Source organism: Callospermophilus lateralis, chromosome 4 (assembly GCF_048772815.1).
Source record: "Callospermophilus lateralis isolate mCalLat2 chromosome 4, mCalLat2.hap1, whole genome shotgun sequence".
In the NCBI taxonomy this organism is placed as follows: Eukaryota; Metazoa; Chordata; class Mammalia; order Rodentia; family Sciuridae; genus Callospermophilus; species Callospermophilus lateralis.
In genome coordinates this window covers 109,047,606-109,066,550 of record NC_135308.1, presented here as the reverse complement: position 1 = coordinate 109,066,550, position 18,945 = coordinate 109,047,606, and the positions used below count along the sequence as shown (strand labels likewise).

Below are 18,945 nucleotides of genomic sequence, written 5' to 3'. Positions count from 1 at the left end.
ATTAAACATTCTTTTAAAATAAGCAAATTCATCTAAATCACCAGTATTTCCCCCTCATTTCCATAGATTTATCTGCCATAGAACATCCATGTGGATACAACACAGTTCTGAGAACAAAAACAATTCCAATTGAGCATACCTATCAAACATACTGTACTCAAAGAATTCGGTAGTTGGAACAATGTACCAGACCCTAAATTGTCCAACAGAAAAATCAGACAGACAATAAAAGCAGCACATAAACTTAGCTTGTTTGATTTCTAATGTGAAAGGAATGATATTTTTTATTTGTTCTTTTTTAGATACACATGCCGGTAGAGTGTATTTTCACATATTGACCCAGACAGAGTACAGAAAAAACAATATTTGATTTTTTTAAGAGATCAATTTCATGAGTTTTATGTTTATATTATATTCTTAGTTTTCATTCTAACTTGCTGATGTGCCTATCTACTAACTTAATCTAGCCTAAAATATATAGTCAAAATTTTTTCAATCAACAAATAATAATCTGAATGACACAGTTAATATTTGTTGTGGTTTTTATAGGAGATGTCTGCAAAAAGCTCCTAAATCAGTGAAAAATATTGAGATACAAAATGATCAGTGTATGGGAGTGGTGAACAAATGAGGTCATCCTAATTTGAAAGGATTAACTGGGTGGTTATTATATAAGTGAATGGGGTGTGGGGAGAAAGTAGGTCACTGGAGGCATGGCTTTTGTCCTCAGTGCCTGGATACACTCCCTCCCTAACACACACAAACACACAGATATACATATATATGTATATATATATTTTCTGTTTGCCAGGAAGTCAGCATCTCTTCCCCACCACATCCTTCTGCCATGATGCACCATCTCCCTTCAGACCCCAGCCATGGCATCAGCCAACCATGGTCTGAACCTATGAGATTGTCATCCAAACAAATATTCTACCCTCTAATTGTTCCTGTTGGATATTTTGGTCAGAGTAACCAACAGCTGACTAACACAATATTCTGAAGGTATCTCCTCTTGCTATTTTCTGCTTTTTGATATGTTTCTATGAAATGAAGATTATATTATGTGGCAGACATTTGTTTCAAGTTAAAAAAAATAAGATTGACAATATGAAGTCCAAAGTAACTCAAGACTGTCATTTCTTCATCGATGCTGCTAGCATTGGGCAGTTTTCTGTTATTTAATGTTGAGAAAAAAACATAATTTCTAAAAGTGCCTAATTAAAATTACTCAGCTTTTCTTTAGGGTGCTCTCATCAGTACCATGCTCTCTGGAGACATTACAGTTCTGGTCTCCAACAAGAATCCCCTGTGTCATTTTGGAGTAGTAAACAAAAAAAGAAGATAAAACCTGTTTGTCTATTTAAAAAAGAATATTTTTGAAACCAAGTTTTCTTATGGAAGGTTAACAAAGTAAAAAAAAAAAAAAAATACAACCCACCTTTCTTTAAACATTACTTGCCAAGAGCCAAGTAAAATATATTTCAGGTTTACTAGCTTCCAGGGTCAGGACTCTTTTTATTTTAAAGAAATTTTGGCAAACAAGATACCAAATACCTGGTCTTGGATGGCACATCCTGAGATAGTCCTTATTGTTAATCCTCTCAACAATTTATTTCATATGCCATGAAGTTCACCTGTTTTCCACAGCTATTGATCCTTGAATCTTATTCATTATATGGGATGTATATTGATTAGGTACTAAGTTTCAGTGAATTGAAAAGGAAAATTTACACCTTTATCACCTCTATTTCTCTGTAAGTACTGCCCAAAAATATTGAAAGAATTCCATTTTTTCCCTGCTTTTTCCTTGCTCATCATTCTCTCTCTTCCTCCCTATCTCTTTTTGTCCTTCTTTTTTTCTTTTCTTCATTCCTCCCTTTTACATTCTTATTGTCTAATAGCTTTTTCATATTTTATGAAAACATGATTTCCGGCTCTGAAATTCTTCTCTGTAACAAGTGCTAAACTGTCCATTTTTCTACTGCCATTTCCAAAGCTCATAATTCCCAAACTCACAATTCTATTCCTAAAAAATAAATTGGTACCAGAGAAACTTTTACTCAATGACAATTTTGTAATGCTATCTTTTTGGACTAAACATGAATTGACTACTTGGGACTGCATGGAGAGCTTCTGCCACTGCCCAGGACACCAGATTTCTCCGCAGGTCACAAACTCTTTCCCAGACCATAAACAACAGGACTTCTTGGATACTTAGGTTTGGTTGTAGAATTTTCTCTGAGTACTTGACACCATGTCCCCATCCCATCAGAGCCTCTCTGATGTTAGCAATAGATTTTTCTAATGGAGTAATTCCTACAGCATGTTCACTAAATATAGCAAAGATCATCAGCCCAAATTTCATCAATATGCTACAAAAGTTTGTCATTATGCAAGAAAATCAGAGACAGGCACAAGTTGAAAAGTGTATGCAAAGATATGAAAATAAAGCATCAAACATTGTCACTCAAAGAAAAGCAACCTAGCGTTTGGGTTTCAGTGTTAAACTGCTACCATGTGGGATTATCTCAATGTAAGTGCATTTTTTATGTCTTCCTTTATTTGTTTGCCTTTCTAATTATTGTATAACATACAATTCATCTATACTGTGGTAATTTATTCATCTATACTGTGGTAAATTATTATTTAATTCAGAAAGGAAAAGCTTTAATACTTTTGAAAATTCTGAGTTTATTTCTTTAGAATTAGGTAAATAATACTCTTCATTATCCTGATTTATTTATGAAATTATTAATTCTCTATAGTGGTAAGAGTGATATTTTGTATCATGGAAAATTAAGAAGCACACTTCAAAATGTTTCATGTTCAGAAATTCAAAACATGTGTTTATGGGAATAGCACTTTAACAACAAAAGAGTATTTTACATTTTAAAATTTTCTACTTAGTTTTTACACAAATAAGGTCAGATATTTAAAGAAATATAGGGCATATTTGATAAGTATAATTTTCTTATGCAGATGATCTTATTAAACCTATCAAGAAACTAACTTTATATTAAATGGTTGGGGATGTATAAGGTAGGTAACAGATATAGATTATTTTATTGTGGTTAATGTATATTTTCAGTATTTAGTACATTTTGATGATTAATTTGCTGTTTCTTTACAGTCCTTTTGTGTTTTCAAACTCAGGAGATGTGATGAAAATGTAGTCTTAAACTCATTAAAGAATTGATTCCAATTTTCATTTTTACTCTTGGAAGAAGTGAACAGTAAGAAATGAAAAATCAAACACTTAAAACTGAGTTCATTCTTCTGGGATTAACAGATGACCCAAAGCTCAATGTTTTCATTTTTCTCTTTCTACTTTTCACCTACATACTGAGCATTACTGGAAACTTAACAATTATTACCCTCACTCTGGTAGACTTGCACCTAAAAACACCCATGTATTTCTTCCTCAGGAATTTCTCTTTCCTAGAAATCTCATTCACCACAGTTTCCATTCCTAGATACCTTGTCAGCATAACAACAGGGGATAAGACCATTTCCTATAATTCTTGCATGGCCCAGGTGTTTTTCCTCATATTGCTTGGTGCAACAGAATTTTTCCTTTTGACTGCCATGTCCTATGACCGTTATGTGGCTATCTGCAAGCCTCTGCACTACACAACAATAATGAACAGCAAGGTCTGCACCCTGCTTGTCCTTGGTTCTTGGCTGACTGGCTTCCTCATCATCTTTCCACCTGTGATCATGGGACTACAACTGGATTTCTGTGACTCCAACATCATTGACCACTTCACCTGTGACTCCTCTCCCTTGTTCCTGATCTCCTGCACAGACACATCCTTCCTAGAGCTCTTGGCATTTATCCTGGCCATATTAACGCTTATTACAACCTTAACATTAGTGATTCTGTCCTATGTGTTCATCATTAAGACAATTCTGAGAATCCCCTCTGCTGAGCAAAGGAAAAAGGCCTTTTCCACTTGCTCCTCACACATGATTGTTGTCTCCATTTCTTATGGAAGCTGCATTTTCATGTATGTCAAAACTTCAGCCAAAGAAGGAGAAGAGTTGACCAAGGGCATTGCTGTGCTCAATACCTCTGTTGCCCCCATGTTAAATCCTTTTATTTACTCCCTAAGGAACCAGCAGGTCAAACAATCCTTTAAAAACTTGGTCAAGAAATGTTTGTCAAACAAGTTTCAAGGGTACAGAAATTAATTGCCTGGACATTAAAGGAACCTCATAGGCAATGCCATATCAACATTGTGATATTTGGGCATCCACTCCCTAATCAATGGCCTGTTCCTGAAGGTTGTTTGCTTCATCTTTCCATTTTGATCTCACTTGGCATAGTTATCATTTTACATTTACATGTCCTGAAAATTTCCTAAGTATGAAATTTTTGATGTTAAATGAGAATGACATTTAATGAAAATTCCAAAATTCAGGTTTTAGGATCATTGAAGAACTTTTCTTTGAACAAGAAGCTGAAGCTTAATAATGATCATCAAGCCACTGTGAAAATTACTTTTCCAAGGGCATAAGTAGAGGGCTAGAGTAAACTCTTCTGTGAGTAAATGTCTTCTAGTATGTTTCTATATCTTCTTCTCTCTCCGATGGTTCCTGTATCATGTATATTTTCTTCTGTTATTTATTTCATAGAGCTTGTATCTTTTTGTGAATTAAATCCTTCATTGTCGTAGTGTATGTTGTTTAATGCTTTTTTACTCTAATTTCAAAGTTCCAGCAAGAGTGACTTTGAGATTTCTAGCAGGCCCCAGTATTCTCACCAGGATACATCTTTAATGAACTACACTGATGGTTGACACCATAACTTGTTGTTTTCTTTTAATTTGTCAATTCTGAGTCTGGATTTCACCCTAGAGGTTTTTTTGTGGAGAGGTTGTTTGATAGTTCGTTTTTGGAAAGAACCTGTCTTGCCTTTGGTATTGCTAAATGTGATGTTATCTTCTTTTATTTTTATATCAGATTAAACCGTTTTGCATTCTATCATCCTTGCAGTTCTCAAAATTCTGATACACCGATGATGCCTTAAATTGTATTCCTGTGTTTGTATGATGTTATTCTTTATACACACACACACACACACACACACACACACACACACACACTTTGGACAATGTGGAATTAGGAATGTTTAAAATATTCACAGTTTGGTATAAATCTTTCCTCTACAATTTGTTAGTTATAGTTTCAAACTTGTAAGAAGAAAATTTTGTGCAGTATTCATCATTCACCACTTTACAATATTCTTCTACAGAAATGCATGCACAGATGATATCATTTCATAGACTGTGGAACACTGCCTTTTATATTCATTCAAATCCTCACCATTTTGTTTCTTTTTTCTTCTCAATGAAAACAAGGAGTCTTTCAAACAAGTATCTAGAGAAAGAAAAATATGTATAATCAAAAACAAATTAAAATCAACAATTTTTTCTGAAAGTATGAGTATTTAAAACATCCATATTTCTTGACAAAAAAAATATTGACTTCACGTGCTTACAAGAAATGTTCTGCTAAATTGATAGCAACTTCTTTTAGAATTGGGACGTTCACTGAGATCTCTTCTTAAGCATCAAAGAGTTGAGTTTTCTAGGCATTGCAGAATTCTCTGTTCATTTCTTTCTTTGCTTGACTAGGCCTTTTATTTTTCCAGTAGTCACTTTAGAGATTCCATGTAAGGATGAGTTTGCTTTGCACTTATTGATGTAGATATGACTTAAGCAATATGGTACTGCGAAGTTTAGCTCCTTCAGTGCTTATGGGAATAGAGAAACGATGTGCTGCTTGCTGCAGTCTGGTTGGGCACAAAATCACGAGCCACTCAAACAGGAGCAAACTTTATTTTTGAAACTGCCGCCAATGCTCCGACCCACACACGTGTTCTCCTGGACACCAACAGGAAATCCCGCCTCTGGAATTCCCTCCTACCACACTTACCCAAACAATGGAAACTCTCCAGGAGTCCCATAGCAGGCTGAGGTGAACAGCAGGGGTCTAATATCCATGTGAATGCAGATCTTAACACAATCATATCATCTCAATGGCTTCCTGGCATCACCTTTCAACCAAAAATTGCATGCATCATACTACTTGGCTATGGCTCTTAGCAGCTGCTAAATATGTAACAATGACATGTTTATCCGAAAATGCTAAGACATAAATTTTGTAGTGCAACTGAATATAATAATAATAATAATAATAATAATAATAATAATAATAAATCATACAGTAGACTTTATTGCAGATTTTATTCACACGATTTATTTTTATACAATGGTTTTGTTGGTTTTATCCAAACTTAAGTTCATAAGAAGGCAATGTTTGCAATTCAACCACAGTAGGACCAAGTTGTAATTCAATCTGCTCTTTTCCATCTTTATATCTGATAACAGGTGTTTTGAATAGTTGTTAGATTAATTTCAAATAAAATCAGTTTTATTATGTTTGGATAATTTATTGTTCAATGACTGCCTATGAGGATTTTGAAAAGCTTACTACTGTGGCTCTATCCTGTTACAAAAATTTAGGTTATTGAAAAAAAATGTTTTTCCTGTACTCATGACTTTTTTTCAATATATACATATTATTGAAAATTTCTGCCTTTTAAATAATATATTTTCATCATTGTACACTCTTACAAGTTATTTTGTCTTGTAACTAACAACCAGATAAGTGATATCATACCAAATCTTTTCTTCAAATAAGAGCATGCCAATCATTGGTAATATATTATGATATGCATAATAAAACTAAACATAATTATTTTGTTTGTCTATGAATTCCAATAAGAGGACACAATTGACAAAGAAATGACAAAATATGAGACTTTTTCTAAGACTAAAATATTCCAGCTGAAATGCAAAGGAGAATATCTGAATGTAGAAAAGAAATGTAAATGTTAAATGGCATAATAAATCTTAATATTATGCATATAGTATGTGTACAAGTAATGCAAAATATAGAGATACATAGAAATATATAGAGAGAGACAAAAGATATTGATTGGGCAAAATTTGATAGTCTGAATCAATCAAAATTTATCTGCATAAGTTTATTCCATAAGTCAATAAGTGAAAATCAGTACAATTGTTAGGAAATATATCCCTTTCTTTCTTCCTTCCTCCTTGCTTTCTGTTTTTCTTTCTTCCTTCCTTTCTTTATTTGCAAGTCTGGGTATTGAACACAGGGAAGCTCTACCATTGATACTCTCATTGAGCAATATTTCCCAACCTCAAAAGAATTTGTTTTTCTTTTGAGATGGGGTCTTGCTAAATTAAGAAAATTCATCTTGAATTTACAATCTTCCACCTTCAATTCCAGAGTAGCTGGCCTTCAGGTGTGTATTACTTCTACCTGTCAATATTTTCATTTCTAAGAGCTGGTGGAATAAAGAACCAGAAATGGTACGACTTCAGACACTGGATTTTAAAGTATCTCACTGCACTTTTCTCTGATTTTTTCCTAACTGGATGAAATTCAGTGAACTTCTGGATATGTAAATCCATATTCCCCCTCAAATTTGGGAATTCTAAAGATGATTTCTTGAAATACTCTCTTTGCCCCTTTCTATTTCCTTCTGGGTTTCCCATAATACATATTTAGGTACACTTGATACTGTCCTATAAGTCCAGTAGGCTGTGTTCCTTTTTTTTTTTTTTTTTCATTTATTTTATGGGTCACTTCTGACAGGGTTATTTTAATTATCCCATATTTGATTATTGATTCTTTCCATGGGTGCTAAAACTGCTTTTGAAGTCTTCTGATTTTTCATATTAGTTATTATACCTTGCAGATTCAAAAATTTCTATCTCATTTTTTGATCACTTGATTGATATGTTCCATATATTTTTCATTCTTCTGATTTCTTGATGTTCTTACTCCATAGTTTAACTGAACTCTTTGAACACAATTAGACACTGAAGAAGAAGTCATCATCTAGTATGTTCAATGTCTTCATTTTCTGAGGGTCAGATCCTGTCAATTTCTTTCTTCTATATTTGCCACTACCAATGTCCAGTGAATAGACCATACTTTCTTATTTACTTATTTATTTATTTTTATTATTATTATTAGTTGTTCAAAATATTACATAGCTTTTGACATATCATATTTCATACATTTGATTCAAGTGGGTTATGAACTCCCATTTTTACCCCGTATACAGATTGCAGAATCACATCAGTTATAAGCCTTGTCACTGTTTCTAAAAAGTGGACATTTTTTATAGTATAATGTGGTTATTCTGGAAGTCAGAATCTTTCCTCTCAACCAGTTGTTGCTTTATTTATTGATTTACAGACTTTAAGAAATTACTTTTAATAATAGTGTATTCACTATCAAGTGTGATCAGAGAAGTCCCTATTTTTCTATCTCATTAGTCAGTGAGTGGCTTGAGCTTTTTGTTTGTTTCTTCTAATGTCTGAAGCTAAAGAGAAAAATGATTTTTCCTGGTTCTGAATCTTGACTCTCAGATGAGGACTTCCAACCCTAAGTCAAACTGCCTCCAATTGCACCTTAACATTTGCCTCCTGCTTCAAGGAGCACATACATCTGCCAGAGGTGAATGTGCAGGGCACCCAGGTCTTTATGAACAAGTTTTTGGCCTTGGGAAGGATGTTTCACTCCTGCCTGTGTTGTTTATAAGATGGGTCTTATGAGCTATTTTCCCCCAAGGAGATCCATCCTAAGCCTCTCTTTTCCTTTTCCTCTGGGTAGATCCTCTGGTTATCCCATTCATTGTCCTTCATCTCAGGCAGCTACAGGAAATATATATCTTTAAATTTCTCGGTAGCCACTTCTACCACCTAAAAACAGACTCCAGTTCAAGGTCATTGAAACGGAGATCAGCCTCCATACCAGTCCCTCTGAAAACCTCCAGGCTGGAGAAAATGAACAACAAAAAAACACACAATGCAGTATTAATTTAACTACAAGTTTTATATTAGTCTTCTAGGGCCAGCAAGCTGCCCCAGGAATGTCAGCTATTGTCTCCAGGGAATTTTCTTCCCAAGCTTTTGAGGTCTTTTCTTCCTTAGCCACTCCTCTAACTGCTGAGAGATGTTTTATTAGATAACAGAATGGTTTTTAAAAAATTGATTCTGTCAGTTTTACCATCTTAATGGTTTCTTCAGTGGAGGGACTGACCCTTGAGTCCCCACTGTTATTTTTCTGTCATCTACAGTATATGTTTTGAATTTTAGTGATAGCTAATTTTAGCATTTTTCCAATTCTCATTAATTTTCATGAAGCAGTGTCCCTAATATAGTTGACAGAATTACTCTTTTCCAGTAGATGTTTTTCAGAGATTTAGCTCTGTATACTTTCTTTAATGTGAATGTTTATAAAAACAAAAATGGAAAGAAAAGAAATAAAAAGAAAGCAAAAGACATTTTATTTATTTTTAATGTGCATTCCCACTGGTCAAAGGTGAGGAATTCTGTAGCTGATATTAGCACCAGGCTGAGGAAGCTTCTTTAGGTACATTCAAGTTATTAGGTTTTATCTGGCCTTTACCACTTGCCTCAGTATCTGAAAACATTTTTACCATACTCATGACAACCAGCCATCCAAATGCTCCCTGTTATTCAAAGTTACATATTCTGTTTTAGCTGAGTATCATGGTAGAACATGAACCCCATTATCTGTTATTCCCATGCTTCTTAATTGGAAACCTGAAATTCATTATGCTAATGACCTATGTCAGATTAAATCAGAAAATATCCAGTCTCATGTCCCTCTTTTCATCTGTTCTCCCTAACTCCTCAAATGCATTCAAGACACCTTCAGTAATTTGTAATTGCATTTAACTAGAATGTACGTCCTCCCAAAAGAACATCAGTGCTACCCAGAAAATTAAAAACACAAGAAATGGGAAATGCCGCAGTCTGCTGGGAGGTCGAGCCACTTGTAGATTCAAGCAGGAATCAACTTTATTTTTGAACTCATGGAACGCCACCCACCCGACCCTCCAGGAACTCTCGGAGAGCTCAACTAGAACGCAACCAACCCACTCGAACTCTCTAGGAACTCTGCCAGAGCTCAAAAATAGCGGGCACCCAAGGCAGCAGGAACCGCCCCTTCTGGCAAAATGCCAGGCACCATCTTGACCTGGCCATTGGCTCTCAACAGGGAAAGATACCTTTTTTTTTTTTTTTAAATTTTGGTTAGAAAAATTCTGTCCTTCATTGACCATTCTCTGAAAATAAGAGAGTCAATGTAAGTCACCAGTATTTCTCCCCCACTTCCATAGATTCATCTTCCATAGCACACATCCAGATAGATACAACACAATTCTTAGGACAAAAATAATTCAAATTCAGCATATATATCATACATACTGTACTCAAAGAATTCAGCATCTGAAATGATGAACCAGACCCTAAATTGTCCAATAGAAAAATCACAAATAAGAAAATGAAATCAGGATATAAACTATGCTTGCTTGGTTTCTAATGTGAAAGGAACAATATTTTTTATTTTTATTTGTTCTTTTGGATACATATGTCAGTAGAGTATATTTTCAATTATTTATGAAAACATGGAGTATAGAAGTAAATGAGGGCTGGGGCTGGGGCTAAGAGGGTGGAGCACTTTCCTTGCATGTGTGAGGCACTGGGGTTGATCCTCAGTACCAGATAAAAATAAATAAATAAAGATATTGTGTTCATCTATAACTAAAAAAAATTAAAGAAAAGAAGTAAATGATATATGAGGAATTTTTTCATATATATATATATATATATATATATATATATATATATATATATCATGAGTTTTATGTTTATATTATACTCTCAATTTTTATTGTAACTTGCTGATGTGATTATGTACTAACTTTATCTTTCCTGAAATACGTATGAATATTTTTCCTATCAAAAAATAAGAATATAACGGGAACAGTTAATATGTTATGGTTCGGATATGGAGTATCCCTCTAAAGCTCCTGAATCAATTACAGAAATATTCAGAGATAAAGTGATGAGCTTATGAGAATAGTGAACTAATCAAGCCATCTTAAATTGAATGTATTAACTGTGTACTTACTATATAAATGGGAGGGGTGTGGTTGGAGAAAGTGGGTCACTGGAGGCATGACTTTGGAGTTTATATTTTGTCCTCAATGCCTGGGGATGATTGATATCTCTCTCTCTCTCTCTCTCTGTATATATATATATATATATAGATATAGATAGATATAGATATAGATAGATATAGATAGATAGATCGATCGATCTATTGATCTTCTTGTTTGCCATGAAGTTATCAGCTCCCCCCACCTTTATGCCATGATGCTCCATCTCACCTCAGACCCACTGCAATGGAATCAACCATCCATGGTCTGAACCTATGAAACAGTCATCCAAAATAAATGTCCTATCCTATTCATTGGTCAGAGCAATGAAATCATAACTAACAATATTCTATGGCCTCTCCTCTTTCTATTTTCTGCTTTTTTACATGTTCCCATGAAGTGGTATTATATTACAATATCTTTATTTATTTATAATAAATAAATAAATATTGTTTGGCAGGTATTTGTTTCAGGTTGAAAGAAAAGAATATGAACAATATGAAGTCCAAGGAAAGTCAAGACTGTCATTTCTTCCTTGTTGTGGCTAGTATTGTACACTTTTCTTTCATTTAATATTGAGGAAAAAAATACAATTTCGAAAAGTGCCTAATTAAAATTACTCAGCTTTTCTTTAGGGTGCTGTCATCAGTACCATGGTCTCCCGAGACAGTTTAATTCTTCTCTCCAACAAGAATCCCCTGTGTCTGTTTGGAGGAGGAAAAAAAGCAAATAAAACTAGCTTGTTTATTTAAGAAAGAATATTTATAAAACTAAGTTTTCTAACTGGAAGGTGAGCAAAGCAATAAAAAAAATACAGCTCATCTTTATTTGAACAATACTTACTGAGAGCCAAGTAAAATGTATTTCAGGTTTCTTAGCACCTAGGGTCAGGACTTTGTTCTTTTTAAAGAAATTTTGGCACACAATATATGTTTTGGATCATACAACCTTGGAATATTCCTTTACTGTTAATCATCTCAACAATTTTATTTCATATGCATAATAGCTTACCTCTTTTCCATTGTTATTGCTCCTTGATTCTCATTCATGAAATGAAACCTCTCTTAATTAGTTTCAGTTGATTCACAAACAAAATATACACCTTTATCAAGTCTATTTATCTGTAAGTATTTCCTCCAAATACCTAAACAATTCCATTGTTTTCTTTCCTGCTTTCTCAGCCACTCTTTTTCTCTCTCCCCTTATCCCTTCCTATATTCTTTCCTTCCTTCTTTCCTTTCTTCCATCTCTCTCTCTTGCACAGCTTTTCTTTTCTTTTGAGAGAGAGAGAGAGCGAGAGAGAGAGAGAGAGAGAGAGAATTTTAATATTTATTTTTTAGTTTTTCAGCAGACACAACATCTTTATTTGTATGTGGTGCTGAGGATGGAACCCAGGCCGCAGGCATGCCAGGTGAGCGCGCTACCGCTTGAGCCACATCCCCAGCTTTTCTACATCCCATGAAAGCATGATCTCTGGCTCTGAAATCCTTCCCTGTAACCAGTTCTAAACTGTCCATTTTTCTCCTGCCATCTCCATTTCCAGACTCATACATCTACTCCTAAATAATAAGTTGATACCAGAAACACTTTTACTCAATGACAATTTTGAAAAGCTACCTGAGGAACTCACTTTCAGACTTAACATGAATTGATTACTTGGGACTGCCCTTAGAGCTCCTGCCACCGCCCAGAACACCAGATTTCTCAAGAGTTCACAAGCTCCTTCCCAGACTATAAACAGCAGAACTTCTTGGATTCTTTGCTCAGGTCTGGTTATAGGACCTTCTGACAGTACTGGAGGCCATGTCCCAATCCCATTGGGGCCTCTGTGATGTTAGCAATGTTTTTAGTGGAGCATTCCTACAAGCAGGTTCACTGTACATAGCAAACATCATCAGCCCAAATTCCATCCATATGCTACTTAAGTTTGTCATTATGCAAGAAAACCAGAGGTAGGCACAGACTGAGATGTGTATATAAAGATCTGAAAGCAGAGCATCCAACATTGTCACTCAAGGTAAAGTAACCTAGCATTTGGGATTCAGCATTAAACTGCTACCATGTGGGATTATCTCAATGTTAAGTGCATTTTTAAATTTCTTGCTTCATTTATTTTTTTTCTCCTTTCTAATCATTGTATAACCTACATCACTTAACTTTGGCCCTCAGAAATTCATCTATACAGTGATAAATTATTATTGAATTCAAAAGGAAAAATTTTAATACATTGTAAAATTCTGAGTTCGCTTCTTTTTATTTTAAAGAGAGAGAGAGAGAGGAGAGAGAGAATTTTTAATATTTATTTTTCAGTTTTTGAAGGACACAACATCTTTATTTTATTTTTATGTGTGCTGAGGATCGAACCCAGCACCCCACGCATGCCAGGCGAGCACCTTACCGCTTGAGCCACATCCCCTGCCCCCTGAGTTTGCTTCTTTAGAATTACATAAATAATACTTTTCCTTGTCGTGATTCATTTGTGAAATTATTAATTCTCCATGCCAGTAAGAATGATACTTAGTATCATGGAAAATTAAGAAACACACTCCAAAAGTTTTCACTTTCAGAAATTCAGAACATGTGCTCATTGCAACAGTATTTTAACAACAAATATTTTCTATTTTAAGATGTTTTACTTAGTTTTTACACACACATGGTCAGATATTTAAAGGAAAGTAGGGCACATTTAACAATATAATTTTCTTATGCAGATGCAGTTTTTAAACCTATGAAGAAACTAACTTGATATTAAATGGATGGAGATGTACACTGCAGGTAACAGACATAGATTATTTTGGTGTGGTTTATGTATGCTTTCCAAATTTAGTGCATCTTCTTTTTCAAATATTTTGTTTTGGTTGTGGATGAACACAGTATCTTTGTTTATTTATTTTTCTGTGGTGCTGATAATCCAACCCAGTGCTCTACCACTGAGCTACAACCTCAGTCTCCAAATTTAGTGTATTTTGTTGATTAATTTATTATTTCTTTACAGGCCTTTTATGTTTTCTGACTCAGAAAAAGTGATGAAAAGTCTGTCCTAAACTTATTAAAGAATTGGTTTTTATTTTCATCTTTAGACCTGGAAGAAAGGAACAATAGGAAATGAAAAATCATACATCTGCAACTGAGTTCATTCTTCTGGGATTAACAGATGACCCAAAACTCAATCTTTTCATTTTTCTCTTTCTACTTTTCACCTACATACTGAGCATTACTGGAAACTTAACAATTATCACCCTCACTCTGGTAGACTTGCACCTAAAAACACCCATGTATTTCTTCCTCAGGAATTTCTCTTTCCTAGAAATCTCATTCACCACAGTTACTATTCCTAGATACCTTGTCAGCATCACAACAGGGGATAAGACCATTTCCTACAATTCTTGCATGGCCCAGGTGTTTTTCTTCATATTGCTTGGTGCAACAGAATTTTTCCTTTTGACTGCCATGTCCTATGACCGTTATGTGGCTATCTGCAAGCCTCTGCACTACACAACAATAATGAACAGCAAGGTCTGCACCCTGCTTGTCCTTGGTTCTTGGCTGACTGGCTTCCTCATCATCTTTCCACCTGTGATCATGGGACTACAACTGGATTTCTGTGATTCCAACATCATTGACCACTTCACCTGTGACACCTCTCCTATGCTCCTGATCTCCTGCACAGACACATCCTTACTAGAGCTCTTGGCATTTATCCTGGCAATATTAACTCTTATTACAACCTTAACATTAGTGATCCTGTCCTATGTGTTCATCATTAAGACAATTCTGAGAATCCCCTCTGCTGAGCAAAGGAAAAAGGCCTTTTCCACTTGCTCCTCACACATGATTGTTGTCTCCATTTCTTATGGAAGCTGCATTTTCATATATGTCAAAACTTCAGCCAAAGAAGGAGAAGCCTTGACCAAGGGCATTGCTGTGCTCAATACCTCTATTGCCCCCATGTTAAATCCTTTTATTTACTCCTTACGGAACCAGCAGGTCAAACAATCTTTTAAGAACTTTCTCAAAAAATGCTGGTCAAGTAAATTTTAATGATAAAGAAATATAGTGCCTAAGTGTAAATAGAACCTGATATCTAATGCAGTACTAGTATTCTTCCATTTGTCCATTGTCTTCCAAAATCCACTTCTTTTTCCAGAATGTTTTGTTTGTCAGGTTTCTCATTTTGATCTTCATTGGCACAGCCACCATTTTACATTTATGTGTGCTGAAAATCCTCAACATGTGTTAATGTCACAAAAATGAGAATGAGAGAAAAATGATATTTAGTATTAATGCTAGAATTTTAAGTGTCCTTGAAGAACTTTCTTTGAGAGTACCAAGCCAAAGCAAAATAAATGTTATTTCATGCAACTTTGAAAATTATTTTTCCAAGTGCATAAGTTTTTTTTGTTGTTGTTTGGGTGTGAGGTAGTGTCTTTGTGCATGTTTATATTTCTCCTTGTGTCTTCTATTGTTTTTGCATCATAAATATCGTTCCTAAGGTATCAATACATAGATGTTATATCTTCATGGTGCATTCCATCTTTCATTGTTATAATGCATGTTGCTTCATGTTTTTTGACTTTCATTTCAAGATTATTAAAGGATTATCTTGGTATTTCTGAAAGACCCCTGCTATCTCAACATTAAGCATTTTTAACAAGCTTTTCTGATGATTGGTTCATCACTCATTTTTTCCTTTTAATTTGCTAACATTGAGCCTTGACTTCATCTTAGACTTCTTTGGAAAGATCCTGTCTTGCCTTTAGTTTCTCTGGATCCAATGCCCTCTTTGTCTGTTTTTTTTTGGCAGTTTATATATATTTACCAAATGTGCCCTTTCTCTCACCTTGTTCTCAAAATATCTGGTTCGTTCAACATATACTGAATTATTTTCCAAGCTTTGTGTGGTTTTACTCTTTTAAAAGATAGGGGTGTCTTTGGAGACTTAGGAGTGTGTGGGGGGGTTAAGATTATTTAAAGTATCCACACTTCTTAACAGTAAAGTCCAGCTCCTTCAATGCATTTGGAAAGAGGAAAATAATGTTCTGGTAATTGTTTAAGAACTAGTTTCTAATAAGAAAAATGTTCAGACATAAATTTTACAACTGCAACTTATAAATAATAATAATAAAACATACCTTCATCACAAATTTTATACACTCAATTCATTTTCACAGAATGTTTTTATCAAATTTCAATCTATGAGGAGAAAATGTTGCAGTTCAACATCTGTGTGATAAAGTCATATTTTAATCCACTTTTTCCTATAGATTTATTGTGATTGAGTCTAAGAGGCAATGTCTTATTTAATTAATTTTAAATATAACTTAATTACATTCGTATAATTAATTTTAAAATTCATGGCATTGTTTAATAACTTCCTCTCAAGATTTTTAAAATCTTGACATGGTGGCATTACTATTTTCCAAATTAAGGACAAAAAGTCTATGTTAGGGTATTCATTACAATTGCATTTGCCATATACCTCTAGTATTTTCATTATGCACATTGTTACAACTTCCCACCTGTCTATATTTCTCCATTATATAGCTTTATTTTAATTTTATTATTTTTTGTTTTATTAGTACATTATGTTTGTATATGATAGTGGAGTTTAGAATAACATATTCATAAACGCATGTAAAATAATTTTTTTCATTGCTTGACTTTAGTACCTAATACTGACTCCCTTTTGTTACTCTATTGGTCTTTTTTCCATTTTTATTCTTTTATTGTTGTTACATTGGTTTTATTTTTGTTTTATTGTTCGTTTTCATACAGATTATTGAACCCTGGAGGACTTTATCACTGAGCTACATTCTCAGCCCTTTTTATTCTTTATTTTGAGACAAGGTCTAAATTGCTTAGGCTCTCTCTAAATTGCTTAGGCTAACTTTGAACTTGTGCTCCTCCTGCATGAGCCTCCCCATTCGATGTGATTAGAGGCATATGCTTCCAAGTGTCTTTGCTTTTTAATTGGTGAAAAATAGTAATTCATAAAACTGGAATTCATTGTGATATATTCATACATGTACTCAGCACAATTTGGTCAGTTTCATTACACAGTTTCTCCTCTTCCCCACCCCTCCTTCCTTCTTCTCAATTCACTTTCTCTATTCAACTGTTCTAACCCCCACCACTTTTCTTATTATTTATTTCTCTCTTCCATTCACATATGAAAGAAATCATTACACTTCTGATTTTGAGTCTGGCTTATTTAATATAATCGCATGATGATTTCAATTCTGTCCATTTATCAGCAAATGACATAACTCCAGACTTCTCTATGTCTGAGTAGAACCCCAGTGTATACATATCACATTTTCTTTATCAATCCATCTGTTGGAAGATACCTGGGCTGTTTCCACCACTTGATGATTATGAACTGTGCTGCTATAAATATTGGAATGCAATTATCACTAAAATATGCTTATTTTAGGTACTTTGGGTAGATGTCAAGGATTGGAACAGCTAGGTCATATGATGAGTCTATTTCTAGTCTTCTGAGGAATCTCCATACTGCTTTCCAAAGAGTCTGAATTAATTTGCAGTGCCACAAACTGTGTATAAGTGTACCTTATTGTCTACGTTCTCCTTAGCATTTATTATTATTTATGTTATTGAAGCTTGCCATTCTACCCAGAGCGAGATTAAATCTCAGTGTATTTTTGATTTGCATGATGCTAATGATGTTGAACATTTCTTCATGTATTTGTTGTCCATTTGCATTTTTTCTTTTTAGAAATGTCTGTTGAGTTTATTTGTGCATTTACTGAGTAGGTATTTTTTCTGTGTTAAGTTTTTTTTTCTTCATATATTTTGGATATTAATCCTTTGTCAGAAGAATACCTGTCATTGATTCTCTCCCATTCTATAGGCTACCCTTTCACACTCTTAATTGTTTCCTTTTCTGTTCAGAAGTTTTAAAATTTGATTTCATCCCACTTATTAATTGTTGGTTTTATTTATTGAGCTTTGGGATCTTATTAAGGAAGTCAGTGTCTGTATGAATATGTTGGCATGTTAATCATACATTTTAATCTAAGACTCGCAAAGTTCTTTCTCTACTTTGTATATCTCTGTTCCATTTTGAGTTGACTTTTAAGCCACGTGAGAGAGCGGGATCGGGTTTCATTCTTCTAATACAGATATCCAGTTTCCCCAGCACCATTTCTGTAAAATGTTGTCTTTCCTCCAATGTATGTTTTTGGTGCTTCTCTGTATCTGTGTAGTATTGTCTCTGTGTTTCTATTTTACTCCATTGGTCTTCATGTCTGTTTTGATGTCAGTGCCATGCAGTTTTTGGTACTATTGCTCTTCAGTAGAATTGAACTGTGTTTTTCAAGTTCCATGAAAAATGTCATTGGTATTTTCATGGGAATTGCATTATATCTCTGTATTACTTTTGGCTTTGACTTTTGGATTCTGATCTTGTATCCTGATACTTTGCTGCTACTTTATCAGCCCTAGAAGAATCGTAATGAAGTTTCTGTTTATGTATAGGATCATATCATTTGCAAATAGATAATTTGATGTTTTCTTTTCCTATTTGTATCCCTTTAATTTCCTTTTCTTTAATGATTGCTCTGGACAAAATTTCTAGAACTATGTTTATAGGTTTGGTGAGACTGGACACCTTCATGCCTTTCTTGATTTTAGAGGAAATGCTTTCAGATTTTCCTCATTCTTTATGATGTTTGCTTTAGGTTTGTCGTACATGTGCTTTATGATGATGAGGTAAGTATCTTCTATCCAAACTTTTTCAGTGTTTTTAATTAAACATTTATTTTTTAGTTGTAGGTGGACACAATACCTTTATTTTATTTTTATGTTGTCGAACCCAGTGCCTCATGCATGCTAGGCAGGCATTCTACCTC

General features: G+C 34.2%; 1 protein-coding gene and 1 pseudogene across 1 annotated transcript; both read left to right on the top strand.

Annotated features, from left to right (window-relative positions):
- Window positions 1–308: 308 nt before the first annotated feature.
- On the top strand, window positions 309–5,032 carry LOC143398490 (olfactory receptor 6C65-like; annotated as a pseudogene).
- Window positions 5,033–14,179: 9,147 nt separating this feature from the next.
- Window positions 14,180–15,115, top strand: LOC143396983 (olfactory receptor 6C76-like). The gene has a single exon (XM_076852982.1). It carries the CDS (start codon window positions 14,180–14,182, stop codon window positions 15,113–15,115), a length of 936 nt encoding a protein of 311 aa, XP_076709097.1.
- Window positions 15,116–18,945: the final 3,830 nt, after the last annotated feature.

What these genes read in the sequence shown, in the direction of transcription:
- LOC143396983 (XM_076852982.1), top strand. Translation starts at nt 14,180, where the DNA reads ATGAAAAATCATACATCTGCAACTGAGTTCATTCTTCTGGGATTAACA.